Below are 14,091 nucleotides of genomic sequence, written 5' to 3' on the forward strand. Positions count from 1 at the left end.
GTTATTATCTTAGTTGTATTCACCCTAATTCCTTCAATGGAACATTGGTTGGCATTGTTAAATATTTAATGTATTTGTTAGGTGATCCTCGTTTAATTAATTGTTTTTAAGTTGCGACTGATACTTTCTATAACTGACCATGAAACAACTATCGGGTTATGATGGGTATCGAAAGTTGAATCCATTACATAGCAAGAGGTTTGATTATGAATATCAGATGAACAGAGAGTAAGATCTAAGATGGATTGAGTACTTAAGGAACTGTGCGTGGAAATAGTTGTATTGAGAATTATGAAACGCGAATAAGTTAGCCAATCAACGAAATCGTTACCCAGAGCCGATGAATGGGATGCCCCCCAAAGATTGTGGTGCAAATTAAAATCTCCGAAGATGAAAGTAGGTAAAGTTAGAAAATCAAAGAAGTGTTTTGCTTGATAAATATCAAAACATTGTGGAGCATATAAATTAATAATGTTTCATTTGGTATTCTGGAATTGTACTTCAACTGCCAAAAATTCAAGTTTAAGTCTTCTCTAATATTGTTGGCGATTATTCTTCCGGACATGTTAGCAGGAATGCCAATAAGAAGACCACCACTTGCTCTATTTTGTCTGTGTGTACAGAAAAAAATATTGTTCGAGAAGGAAAAAGTTTCTGTTTCGGAAAGAAATGTCTCTTGAAAAACCCAAAAGGGCGTGGTAGAAAGGTCATAAAAAAGACAGTAAAAAGGATAATTAGAAACTGATCTCAGCTTGATTTAAAAAGGACAAAACGCAAAAGGGATTCGAAAACCAAGAGGTTCGTAAATTCGAGCCCGAATTTTGAAAAGGAGGATAAGCAATTCCATTATTTAGGAAAACGAAAAGCAAAAACACGAAGAAAAAAGAGAAAAATCCACCCAAAAAGAAAACAACTTTTTTAAAGTTAAACTTGAAGGACCACCTGCATCCCATTGCATCGGAATGCCTGTAGTTTGAGCCACAACCTTTGTTGCTTATTTTTTTCACCCAGGGGATTTGTTTGATTCATCTTGATTAAACATGCTGGCAACATCTTGCAGTAATTTTTCTACAGTTTTTTGAAAAATTTCAATTAATGTATTTGTTTGCTGTTCTAATTTCCCTGCAATATTTTTGACTATAGCTTCAATTTTTTGGTTTACTGTTTCCTCGATCTCATTCACAGACATATTTGTTATGACTGCGTTATAATAACTTGCTTTTGAGGAGTGTTGGAAGTGGTGTCTGGATAGATAAAGTATTAAGATATAAGTATTCTTTGATTTAAGTAAAACTTCATTTTACGTGCCGTGAAATTTTGTTTTTAGGATTCCAGTTCAGCTATAAACATCTTGTTAAATACAGACTGAAACCTGGATGTGAATTGAGCTAGACTCGGAACAAACGAAACTCAGTAGCTGTTCAAAGGCTTCAGAGAGAGACGAGATAATTTGTTGTCGATTCATGAGGAGATTTCCTTTTAGATTGCTGAATAACACTGAAACAAAAAAGAGAATTAAAGAAAAGAATGCATTCGGTAGAAAGTAGTAACGTATGTTTTTTTTAAAATTAATGTTGCAGAATACTAAACGCGCGTTTGTACAAAGACTTAACAGTCGGTGGACTAGACTGACCATCATAACTCAAGGTCTTAATAAGCTATTAACCCTTTTATATTTTATTTTTCGCAGGGAGATTGGCAAATGGCCAACGCAGCTGATCCGAATGGCCTGGTCTCTGGACACGCCTACACCGTTACGGCCGTGGCTAAGGTAAAAAAAAACTTTTTTTTTTCATCAGTTATATTGTAATGCATCATGTAAAAACAGTGTTAAAAATTCAACTGAAGAATAATCACATTATATTATTTGAAAATAGCGACACTGAAAAATGGACTGAGTCTTTTTTCTTCAGTTTTAAGGGAACTAATTAATTATCAAAAAGGTCTTCAAAAAAAAAAAAAAAAGAAGAAGAAGAAGAAAAAGAAAGAAAGAAAGATCGATTATATTTTTTTTTCTGGAAGGAAAATTTATGAGGAATAAAAGATATGCATGCAATTTTCGAATAAGTGGATTATGGAGAGCAATTCACTAACATAATTTGCCGTCTTGATGGAAAAATGAGTGGTATTATGTACGCACATTTCTTTTCATTTTTGATTGCTATAGTTCACAGCATTGGATCTTCTGTTCTCAATTAGCAGCAATTAGCACGAGTTCTTTTATAAAAAGAGCGTAATTTATTCAAATTAAAAGACGTTGCATACATCATCAAACAGATTTTAATAATTACAATATATTTAGAGATTATTACTGAGGGAACGTTGAAATTCTAAATTAATAGTTAATTTTTAAATAAAAAAAAATAGGTATTGAATATTTGAAAGTTTTGTATTTCCTTATTTTTCAAGTCTGATTAAAGCTGCTTGAAGACAGTCCAATTGACTTTTAAATATATCATTGATCAAAGTTCCTTTAATCAGATCCTTACTTCAGCAGCTATCAGCCATTTAGTATTTGGGATTTAACTTTCAATATCAGATTGCACCACCTACCTCTTTTAAAAGTTTATAAAATATAAAATAAATTAAAAGTTTAAAAATAAAATAAAGTCATTTGCAACATGTATTTTGTGATTTTGAGAGTGGCTTTTGTTTTAATTGTGTGTAACTTTTCTCTTTTTAAATACAATTATTAGTTTTTCAGATTTTTAACATGATAGTGTTTATAGGTTTAATGCCAGTAAATAACATAATAAATAAAATCGTCTAAATAGTTATTACTTTTACCAACTGCTATGAAATTTGGTATATTGTGTTTCTTGAAATAGATTTCACTAAGAAAGAGCATTTCAAAATTCCAAGCAGTAATGAACTTCCGAATAAGTAGAAGAGACAGTTAGTTGCTTAAAGCCGATAAACTGAGAATGGGCTGCAAATAAATTAATTTAAAAATTTAAGTTTCTTTGTTGCCAAATAAGTAAATTCATAAAAAATTATTCATTTTAAAATATAATAATAATATTAATATTTCATAATATATAACTGGTCATGTTCCGATAAGTTCATTGTCTTCAGTTTCTTATTACCGCACTTATAAACACTGAACTTCTTCAATGAAATTGTGTACAATCGGAGCTACGAGAGTTGATAATAAACGAAAACAAATCCACTTTTATAAATTAATATAATACAATAATTTAACCTTAAATTCCTTAATTGTTTTAATCCCTTTTTTCTTTAGGTCCCCATGAAAGAAGGCAATAAAGTTAATTTAGTAAGAATTCGGAATCCGTGGGGAAACGATGTAGAATGGAATGGCTCTTGGAATGACAAGTAAGACGACGATTCCATTCAACTGTTTCTCATCTCGTAGATATTCTTGTCAAATATATGTTTTATTCAGATTCTAATTTACTTAATGCGTAGGAATCTTTATCATTTACATATCATTATTGGTGCTATTTTTTAAAAATAAGTGCTAATTTATCTTAAGTTTACAAAGGAAAATCATATTTTTTAAATTTAATAATATTATTATTGTGAAACATTCATTTTGTTTCAAATCGTTCAGGAGTTGAGCAATGAGCACCATACGTCATCGCAACTCGTTTAACTGATCAGTGCTGACCTGATCATCGCTGCTACAATTGCAAACCAATTGGAGAACTGATTTTTATAAACTATGCTGCAATTTAATTCTGGTATGGTGGAAAAAGAAGAGGGGTCGTTATCTAATCCTTTCTACGTGAAGATAGTGTCATTATCTATCTTCATTAGTTCACGAATAATTAATTTTTAAATTTCTCTTGATTTTTAAATCATGCTGTATTTTTAACTATATTTTATAGTTAATTGCAGTTAATTTTACCATTGAAAAATTAGGATCATAGCGTACATCCCGGAACATTCGCGCTATTTCGTAGCAAAATATTTTTTAAACCTTAGGATACGTTTTTATAACAATCTCCATCGGATGTCTATAACCATTGTCGATGCTGACAGTTAATGATTGATTTAACGATGAATTATACATTATTAAATATTTTAGACGAGCCAGAAATCACATGGGAGGAGATCTAAATTGTAGGGCGTTTTATTTTTATTATTACTCTTATTAAATTCGAAAAAGAGTACCCAAAATAAGCACAGTTATTTGAATGGTTACTAAACCTGTCTTGATGAATGAGTAGATTTGATAAGTTAGTGATCTATCACAATTGATGGTCTACTAGTCGGTCTATTTCGGAAATATGATTGCTGCTGACATTTGTCGTTGTAGAACTATTGTATTTTTTAAATCATATGCTCTAGTAAGATTTAAACTAGTCTATATACGCACGGTTTGCGGTGCCTTGCATTGCGTACACTAGTCTCTGAATACATTTTTTTTTCTTTGGCTTTGCAGCGACTCCCGGTGGAGCGAGGTGGACCTTCATACAAAGCACGAATTGGAATGGAGGCGGAGAGACGATGGAGAATTCTGGATGGAGTATAGGGACTTCTGCCGGGAATTCGAAGAGGTCACTATCTGCACCCTCGGCCCCGACTTCGACGGAGACGGAGTGGCCGAAGAAGCGGGAATGGTAAGTTATGAGTATTTTCTTTCTTTGTGACGTTTCATTTTAACACCCATAGCAGAGTAGTATAATTCTATCTCCGCAAGCTTTACATGATGCCTTTGTTTTTTTACCATACAAGGAATGAATTACACAAAACTCTATTTTCGACTTAAAAACATCCAAATCCATTGTAATGATTTTTAACTAACTTCAAATGTTAATTACATTTCTTTTATTAATTTTCTCCACCAATGATTTAGTGAGGCATGGTGAGCAATTTGTATCGATGTAAAAAGTCATGCTTCTATTTAACCATGCTTTTAACTTTTAAAATACTCGCTGCTTGATCTATACTTTTGATACAAATTACTTACTGCTCTCTAACAGGTTACTAGTGGCTTTCCTCCGAGGAAATTAATATCTGCAAATTCCCGCTGAAAGTGATCAAGGGAGGTATATGGAAATTAAGCTAGACTATATCCTTGGGTGCTTGCTACCTAGATACTAGAGTTGCTTTCGTCTGAAGACAGCTTTTAGAAGTGGCTAATTTAGGCATCTGGCAGCTCTGGACAGTATGCATTATGAGGACCCTCTTTTAATAACTCGTCAGTTTAGTTTCACATTTCAACAAATTTAATCAATTATTAACTTATTGATTATAGTCTAGGTTTTTAATAATTTTGTAAAAATATTTATTTTAATTCATTTGTTTAATATGTGTATCATAGGAAAAAAATAGTGTCTAAAGAAATAAATTTTTTGACAAAACAATTAAAATTGTTATTTAATGTTATCTTTAACTTGCAAAATTTATTATTATGATGAGTTTATTAAGAAATAATAAACTTTAAACAATATAATAATGAAAATTAGTATATTTATTATTATTTTACAGGATTTAACTAACGGAAAATAGCATAACCAGTTAAATGAATAACTAATATTCTCGCGTATTATAAATAAGTAATTAATTTTTCTTCCTTGAATTATTTAATAATGTTAAGTTCCCTTATTTATTTATAGATTTTATAAATGCAAAGACATTCTGCACTCCTACTATTCGGTTGGGGAAAAAAGAAATCCATTATTTTTTAGACAGATGGTTGTAATGATCGATATCTTGTACAGTATCGATCAAATAATTTCAGATTCATGCTCGTTGGAAAGGTGACATTTGACATTAAAAAAATATCTTTTGCTGTTTTTTTTTTTTTTTTTTTTTTGTTTGTTTGTTTGATCCATTCAGCTGTGAGTTACAGGATGTTAAAAATGGAGAAAATTCGGTACATTTTACAATTTTTCTTTGATAAAGGCGAAAATCCAAGCCAGGGGGCTGAAATTGTGAATAAAGTTTATGGTTCAGATACTGTAACAGCTAATTATGTGCAATTTTTGTTTCGTCGATTCCATTCAGATATTTTTGATGTTAAAGATGATGATCAGCATGATGGATCGAATTTCCATCTGCGAAGCCTTGTCCGAACGGAATGAAATAGAGCCATTTCTTAAACGGATGGTGACTGGGGATGAGAAATGGGTAGCATACGACAACACTGTGCGAAAACGATCGCGGTCAAAGCGCGGTGAAGCAGCTCAAAAGGGGGCCAAACCAGGACTAACGGCCAGGAAGCTTCTGCTGCGCATTTGGTGGCATTGGAAAGGAATAATTTATTATGAGTTGCTTCTATACGACCAAATACTTAAATTCGGATCTCTACCGTCACAAAATACAAAACAACTGGACTGTTTGAAGCTAGCAATTGGCCAGAATTGGCAAACAGGAGAGTTGCTGTGTTCTATCAGAACGCGCACGTCTATAGTGACTCGCCAGAAACTCCGAGATCTTGGTTGGGAAGTTTTGATGCACCCACCACATAGTCCGAACCTGACACTAAGTGATTACCATGTTTTTATTGCATTGCAAAATTTCTTCAGTGAAAAGAAATTGGCATCCAGAGAGGATTGAGAAAATCGATTACTAGAGTTTATCCCAAATAGGGTCCAAGACTTCTACGAGAGAGGCATTATGAAGCTATCTTTAAAATGGCAACACATTATAGAACAAAACGGTGCATATTTGATCAAAATTAATAATCTGAATCATATTAAATAAAGTCTTGAAGTCCACATAAAAATAATGGATTTCTTTTTTCCTCAACCTAATATCTTGTAAAAAATACAAATTCTATGAATTACAAGTTTATTTACAGGCCTATTAAATAATATTATTTAATCGGTTTGTCTATAACTCTCCTCAGCCTTGTGGCCTTAATCATCTACCTTATCAGAAATCCACCATCGGTTGTCCCACTTCTGCTCTATCTTGAATTCTTACGCTGTACCAAGTGGGATTAATCATCAATAAAAGAAGAAATCTTATTTAGATTTCTTAGAGTCTTTCAGAATTTGAAATTGACTGAGATTCAGAGAGAGATAAATCATAATCTTGGGGTAAAATCGGCTTTAGCTACGGCCGCCACTTTTGTGTGTTGACGTCTTTCACTTATTTCTTTGAGAAATTCTTTTTATCACCAGCTCTGAAAAAATTCGATGCTCTCTAATTGTATGCAATCCTTAAAGAATCTCCAACTCTTATGTAATGGAAGAAACTCTCATTACTATTAGTAAGAGCAAAGAGTTTTTTCGCAAAACAATACACCTCCGTCGGCATAACTAGGTCAATCTGCAAGTCAAAAATCAGATATGGATAATTTATGCAGATGCTCCCAACAATAAAAAAAACGGCCGGCAATAAAGAGTTTATATTAGTAAAGAATCTAAGCATTTAACGATGATGTGCAGCATGAGATCCCTCTTTTAACAAACTGGATAACTTTGTTTTATACTTAAATTTTTAACTAAACACCATGCTAAGGGTTTATTTCATTTTACTATTTTTTTTTTATTTTAGTAACTTTGTGCATTGCACGTGTTTTTGATTCTAAATACCGACATCCACATTTTTACATATACTATTACTTTAGCAGACGCGTGCATTTATAAAAGTTGCAATAAGTATAAAAAGACAAACAGAATGATAGTAAGACTTTGTAAACAATAAATGATCAAGGTCCTAATATTTTATAATTCATAGAATTTATATTTTCTTATAAATGTATTTATTTCGTAAATGACATATTTTTAATCGAAATGCTTGTGATCCCTTTCGATCCTTTGACCCTGAACATCTGCTAATAATCGAGCTATTTAATCTGCCAAGTCGAAAATCAGCGATTGTTTTCATGTAGACCTTTACCTGTAAAGACTGGAATATTCTAAACAATGGCTTTTAATTAAGCTTCCCACGCACACATTTTCTACTGTTAAATTATTTGTTAATATAGCCCTGAAGTGTATATATTGCATTAAAATATGCCTGTATTGTCTTTCGATGTTTTTTAGGTGAAAGCTATCAGAGGCAAATGGGAGGTTCCCAAAACCAGTGGGGGTTCTAGGAATAATTTAGAGCTGTTTGCCAGGAATCCTCAGTATTTACTTTCTGTATATGAACATGGTATGCACATTTTTATATTAATCTTGTTCTACATTTTAAAATTTATTTTAAGTAAACTTGTAATTTAATCTTGTAAAGGGAGAGACTCTTTATAACCTTCATTATGAGGTAGATGAAAACATTAGACGCGTTTCAGGAACAGTCTAATTTTACAGTCTACATTTTACAAAACATCAACATGAAAGTAAACACTTAGAATACAATGTAATAATGACCCCCAAGAGGATTATGGAAAATATACTTTTATGTTAATAAGGAAAAGCCATTTGTTGTATCAAAAGAGAAGGTAGTAGAATTAATGTAACTGCTACAATCTTTTTATACATTTATATACGAAAATTTACTTGCAAAGACTAAAATGCAATTCTGCTGTCTTTCATTCTTTAAATAAAGTATGAACAATATTCAACAGAAGCCGAAAGAATAATATAAATGGTGACGATTCGTTAGCAAAGAAATTGGCGATTCTCATGAAAAGGATGTCGAATTTTCTGCATTTCATTACGACGAATGAGCAGAGCTGCTTATTCCGTTGATTTAAAATCAAATTATATTTAAATAATTTTATCGGAAATCAGGCATCCGTGAATATTTGATCTCGTTGCGAGTTAAAACTGGAAGTAGTCTCGAAAAATATCAAAACGTGGGAAACTGCACAAAAGCTGTTTTATTACTTTAAGTTGTTGAGTTGGCTGATCGACGCAGACTTCTATATTTGTTCCAGGTGTCGAACAGGAAGAGGAGGAGAAAAAATTGGAACGTCTTTTCTTCGTGCTTCAATAAAAGGATATTAATTTTAGAATAAAATATTGGAACGAACAAGTTGTAGGTTTTAAAAAATGTAAAATGAGCTACAGAATGTAATAAAAACTAATGTTTAATTAAAGCAACAGCAATTAAAAATATTTTTTATTTTTTTAATTTGAGAAAAAATTTACGAATTCCATATTATATAGACGGAATAGTTAGTAAAATTTTCAGGTCAAAAAAAAAAAATACTTTTCTAACAGTCAGAATTTGAGAAGTAATATATATATATATATATATAAAAGTGTTATGCTACTCTTTCAAGTGATTTCATAACGGTCGATTTTCAAAAAAGCAGTGAAAATTAAATACAGAGGCATTTTGTCTCAATTCTCAAACCTGAATTCATTTTCCGATGATCATTACGTTCCCGAACACTAGTTTTTAATAGTTATTTGGAAATCAACCACCACAAAGTTAGATGTTTTTCGTCTTCCAAAATCAATTCGCCACTTGCAACATTTTTTTAAAAATTACCTTTATGATACTGCTGAAATCGTAGAATAACGTTTTAAGAATATATATATCACTTTACAAATTCCAAATGTCAGGTACTTACAGGCATTTTTCGACGACCCTGTATTTTTTTCAACACATACGATTTTTTTCAAATCCTAATACAGATGTTGATGTCTAAACTACCAGTTATTTCCATCTATATAACATATTTCGAAATCATAATAAGCAAGTAAATTTAATTTTCCTTAAATTAAAAAAAATGCAAAAAGTATTTTTCAAATTTGTACGTTTTAGTTTAAAGATTAATAGTTTAACTTTAAATACACTCATGTCCATAAATTAAGGATAATTCAGAGTCAAGCGGAAATCGAACTCTTAAATACATATATCGCCCATATAATGACTACACACATCTTCAAATTGCAGGAAGCCACCAGATGACACCGATAGTACATCACAATGACGAGGGTATAGGAGAGTGATGTATAAAGAATACATGCAAAGAAGTAAAATTGTTCGCAAGGTGCCTTTCAGTGCAATAACCGCATAGTAATGACACAAAAAGCGCATTTGGATGATTTTTTATGTGGTAGAATTATCGGCCGTCTGGAATGTGGGCGTACCCAGGTGGAAGTATCCGAGGAATCCCCCAGAGTGTCATCTCCAAACTTTGGCAACGATTCCAAGACGATGGTAATGTGAGTAGACGTTACAGCACAGGTCGCCCCCGAGTTACAACGCCGAATGAGAATCGGTATTTGACAATTACTGCCAAAAGAAACAGACGGAGCACAACATCAGAGATGTATCGTTAGCTCTCTTCAGCCATTGGTACGACAGTTTTCAAGGCAAACTGTGAACAGAGGCTTAGGGCAGATTGGTCTATATACTCGTAGGCCTGTTAGATGTGTTCCACTTACTGCAACTCACTGTCGTCTGCGATCAGCCTGGAGTAGAGAGCATGCAATGTGGACACCGCAACAGTGGGGTTGTGTGATGTTCCCCGACGAGTCCAGATTTACCTTGAAGTCTGATTCTCGCAAGATTTTCATATGGAGAGCGCCAGGTACCCGTTACCACCAAGGCAAAATTATTGAACGACACCGTTACGGTGGTGCAGGATTGCTCGTTTGGGGAGGAATTATTCTGAGTTCCAGACTTGATCTGCATGTTCAAATTGGAGCCATGACAGGCCAAATCTATCGGGACGTCATTCTGGGACAACATGTACGTTTGTTTCGGGGCGCCATGGGCGCAGAATTCGTATTTATGGATGACAACGCCCGTCCTTACCATGCAAACATCGTAAACGAATGCCTTCGATCGGAGGATACCACCTGTATGGACTGTCCAGCATTCTCACCGGACTTGAATCTAGTAGAGCATGCGTGGGACATACTTGCCCGACGAGTTGCAGTCCGTCAACCACCTCCTACATGTCTACCGGAACTTCGGAGAGCATTGCTTGATGAGTGGTGTAATTTTCCCCAACATCAGATCGATAATTTGATACTCGGCATGCCTAGGCGTTGTACGGACTGTATTGTATCGTCTGGGAGACATATTATGCATTAACCATCATACCAACCATGTAATATTGGTTTTTATAAATAGTTTTTTTCTGGTAATTTGCTCCAGAAAGCAAAAAATCCTAATTTTTATTAATGATATCAAACATATAGCATCTTTTTTGCTCTTTATCTTTTGTTTAATAAATAGGCTTTACAAATAAGTCACATTTGTTTTGCTTCTGACTCTTTCTTTTCCTGAACTTGCATTATCCTTAATTTATGGACATGAGTGTAGTTTAAACATAAGTTTGAATCATTGCCACTGCGAGCTGCAAAGAATCGGAGATAATTTTTTGTAATCACATTTAGAACCGTCGTAAGTGACGCTGTGGACAATTTATTTGATATAAAATTTTTTTCGACGGTTCAAGAATTTTTCCCGCTTCTACTAATCAATGTGGTGTTTAAAAAAGAATAGTTTAGTTTCAAATTTGATATTAAAACCATTGTCAGATACGAATCGAATAGATCCGATAATCTCATTTAAATTTTAATTAGGAGAGATGCGAGAGCCATCTATGAAGTAACTGAAAAAAAAATGATACCACAAAAATCAGATCGGCCCGGGATAGCCTGATTGGTAGAGCGTTGGATTCGCATCCCTTGGGTTGTGAATTCGAACCTGCCGACAGAAGACTCCCCGTGTATGTGGCAGCTGGTGCACGTATAATTCAGTCGTGACCACAAAGTCCTCCAAGTCGAGACAATACCACTGGGAGTACTGAATCAGAGCTGATCGTTCTCTGATTCGGGTCTAAATTACGATCTGTGGATGAGTGAATGAATTGTATGAATGAAGTTCGCACCGTTAAAAGGGTTGTGACGCATGACTAGCTAAGCCATACTCTTGGCCCTAGACTGTGCTACTGCAAAACAAGAGGCTCTTCTCGGCTTAAAATCGCTGGCAATTCGTCAGTTGGCTTGTCCATGACAAGTGCCATAAGAAACAACGACAACAAAATCATGCCACATCTTTAAGGGGAAAAAAAATCTAAAATTTATTGTCATATGTTTTAAGATACAAAAAAAAAATTAAAATTAAAAAAAATAAATAAAATATAAATAAATAAATAAACAAAGTTAATGCGTTACTAAAACATTTATCGCGAAGAATATTGTTATTTCTCAATTTTGTGAAAGTTGAAACAAATTAAATAAAGGTTTCACTAGTATGCTCATGGATAGTAAAGAATTAGTATGTTGATAAAAATTTTAAAAAGGCAAACATTAAGAGCTCAGGGAGAAAAAAAATTTCTTACGAAAGCCAATATCAGCCTATACAGAACGAAGAATTTAATTTTCAAATAATTGATTTTAAAGAATTGATGGCGGTCAGGATTTTCTAGATTGATTCTTCATGCAAGAGACATTTCTTCCCTTCTTAATTTTAATAAATTCAGTCAAAATTCAGTTTTTGTTTTGTTTTAACTTGCCCATTCGGCAATTCTATAACGCATGCAATTGGTTCCGCCTTATGTCGAAAGAGTGGCAAGGGAAGGATGATCGAATTCAATACTTTGGTATATTCCCGCACCTTGTTTTATATGAAAACAAATGCAAAATGGATAATGCGAGTCGCCAAAGCGATACTGCAATTCATATTTGCAATGAGCTTCTTTCTGTGCTAAAGTGAGGCCTATTAACAGATGATTTTCTGCTTGTTTTACAGAAATCAAAAGGGACCAGAGGAAGGACTCTGTGGGCAGTGCCGCATCCCGTTACTGCTGTGCCGTCATCGCTCTGATGCAAGTGCGCAGACGTTGCATGAAGCACCCAGGAAGGAAGATGATGCAGATCGGATTTGTCGTCTATAAGGTAAGAATGTTCAGAACTTGCTTTAAAGAGCTTTTCAATCGGGAAATCAATAAGGTGTATAATTTCATGTGTGGGTGTGCGTCAAAATTCATTTCTGAGCATTGGTGCATATTATGCATTGGTGCATAACTTGCATATTATGTCAATTTTTTCAGACAGAGGATCCCAAACGACGTTTGTCTGTGCAAGATTTCATTACCAATGAGGAAGAAGGCAACTCAGGCCCGTACATCAATTACCGGGAAGTATTTGCAAGGTTCGAGCTTTCTCCGGGACATTATGTTATCATTCCTGCGACATTCGAACCCCACCGGCAAGGTTCTTTCATGATAAGAGTTTACACAGATTGCCCATTTGATCTCAGGTAAGTAATTTACGTAACAAACATACAAATTCAATCAATATTGATCTGAGCAGAAGTAGGGCATTTGTTAAAGACAAACCAGTAGTGGTCCATCAGTTCAAAAAAGGATAATAAACACATTTATTCAAGGTCAAAATACATACATCCCAAAAATATTACCTTGTATTATCCGAATATTCTTAATAGCAAAAATTAAATATAAAAAATAAAGCTAGTATAATCAGTTTAGAAAAAGGAATCAACCACACAAAGAAATTTCAGTTTGATACGAGTGAAACATAAATGACCCATTTAGTTTAATTTAGAGAGATTAACGTCTCGGTTTGAAGCAACATTGGGATAAAAATCAACACTTGAGCAGAGATCATATAATGAAGACAGTAGCTTCTTCCGCTCGATAGTAATGAAGGGGAGGTTTGGCCCAGGACAGTAACTTGCGTCGAACCTGCGCACACTGCAATTTTTGGTAGAATTAGTTATGAATGATCAGAAGATAACTAGCAAATACTTGATTTGGTTTCTTTTAAACCAATTATTCTATTTATCCAACCCATCCATTTAGACTACTCTCTGCCGTGCAATCCACCTACTCTTCCCCTTGCTTAACTGACCTCGCATATCTTCAACTGCGGCTAGCTCTTCTTCGGAAGATGCAGCTCGTATTGAGGGGAAAAGGGATATTAGCCAATCCACCCTCACATTAGGTTGTCCCGAAACCAAAACTCAGCAGCGGATCCCTGATTTTCTTGACGAGGAATTTTGTTTTATATTTTTGAACTGGTTATCCAAAGCAGGCTTTTAAGTTTGCATCCGGATAGTGTGCCGAAATGTGGTGATGAGAATTTCAACATCGGTTTCCTTGCGTTTAAAAAGAGCTAAGCTATTGACCAGAGAGGAAAAATTTTAAATATTAAATAGACTTTGAGTTAATGACAGCTTAATTAGATCAAGAGCAAATTTAAAATAAGTGTAATTTTGGGAATATTTAAAGCAATTTGAAGA

The 14,091-nt window shown here is 33.8% G+C and overlaps 1 protein-coding gene across 1 annotated transcript in view; it reads left to right on the forward strand.

Annotated features, from left to right (window-relative positions):
- The window catches only part of LOC129966133 (calpain-A-like), a 77,617-nt gene that overhangs the window by 59,225 nt on the left and 4,301 nt on the right, over nt 1-14,091 (forward strand). The window contains exons 7-12 of the mRNA XM_056080520.1: nt 1,691-1,771; nt 3,242-3,333; nt 4,406-4,583; nt 7,962-8,073; nt 12,580-12,725; nt 12,881-13,089. Of these exons, the coding sequence (XP_055936495.1) occupies nt 1,691-1,771; nt 3,242-3,333; nt 4,406-4,583; nt 7,962-8,073; nt 12,580-12,725; nt 12,881-13,089 (818 nt within the window). The remainder of the gene's footprint in view (nt 1-1,690; nt 1,772-3,241; nt 3,334-4,405; nt 4,584-7,961; nt 8,074-12,579; nt 12,726-12,880; nt 13,090-14,091) is intronic.

Source organism: Argiope bruennichi, chromosome 4, assembly GCF_947563725.1.
Source record: "Argiope bruennichi chromosome 4, qqArgBrue1.1, whole genome shotgun sequence".
Classification (NCBI taxonomy): Eukaryota; Metazoa; Arthropoda; class Arachnida; order Araneae; family Araneidae; genus Argiope; species Argiope bruennichi.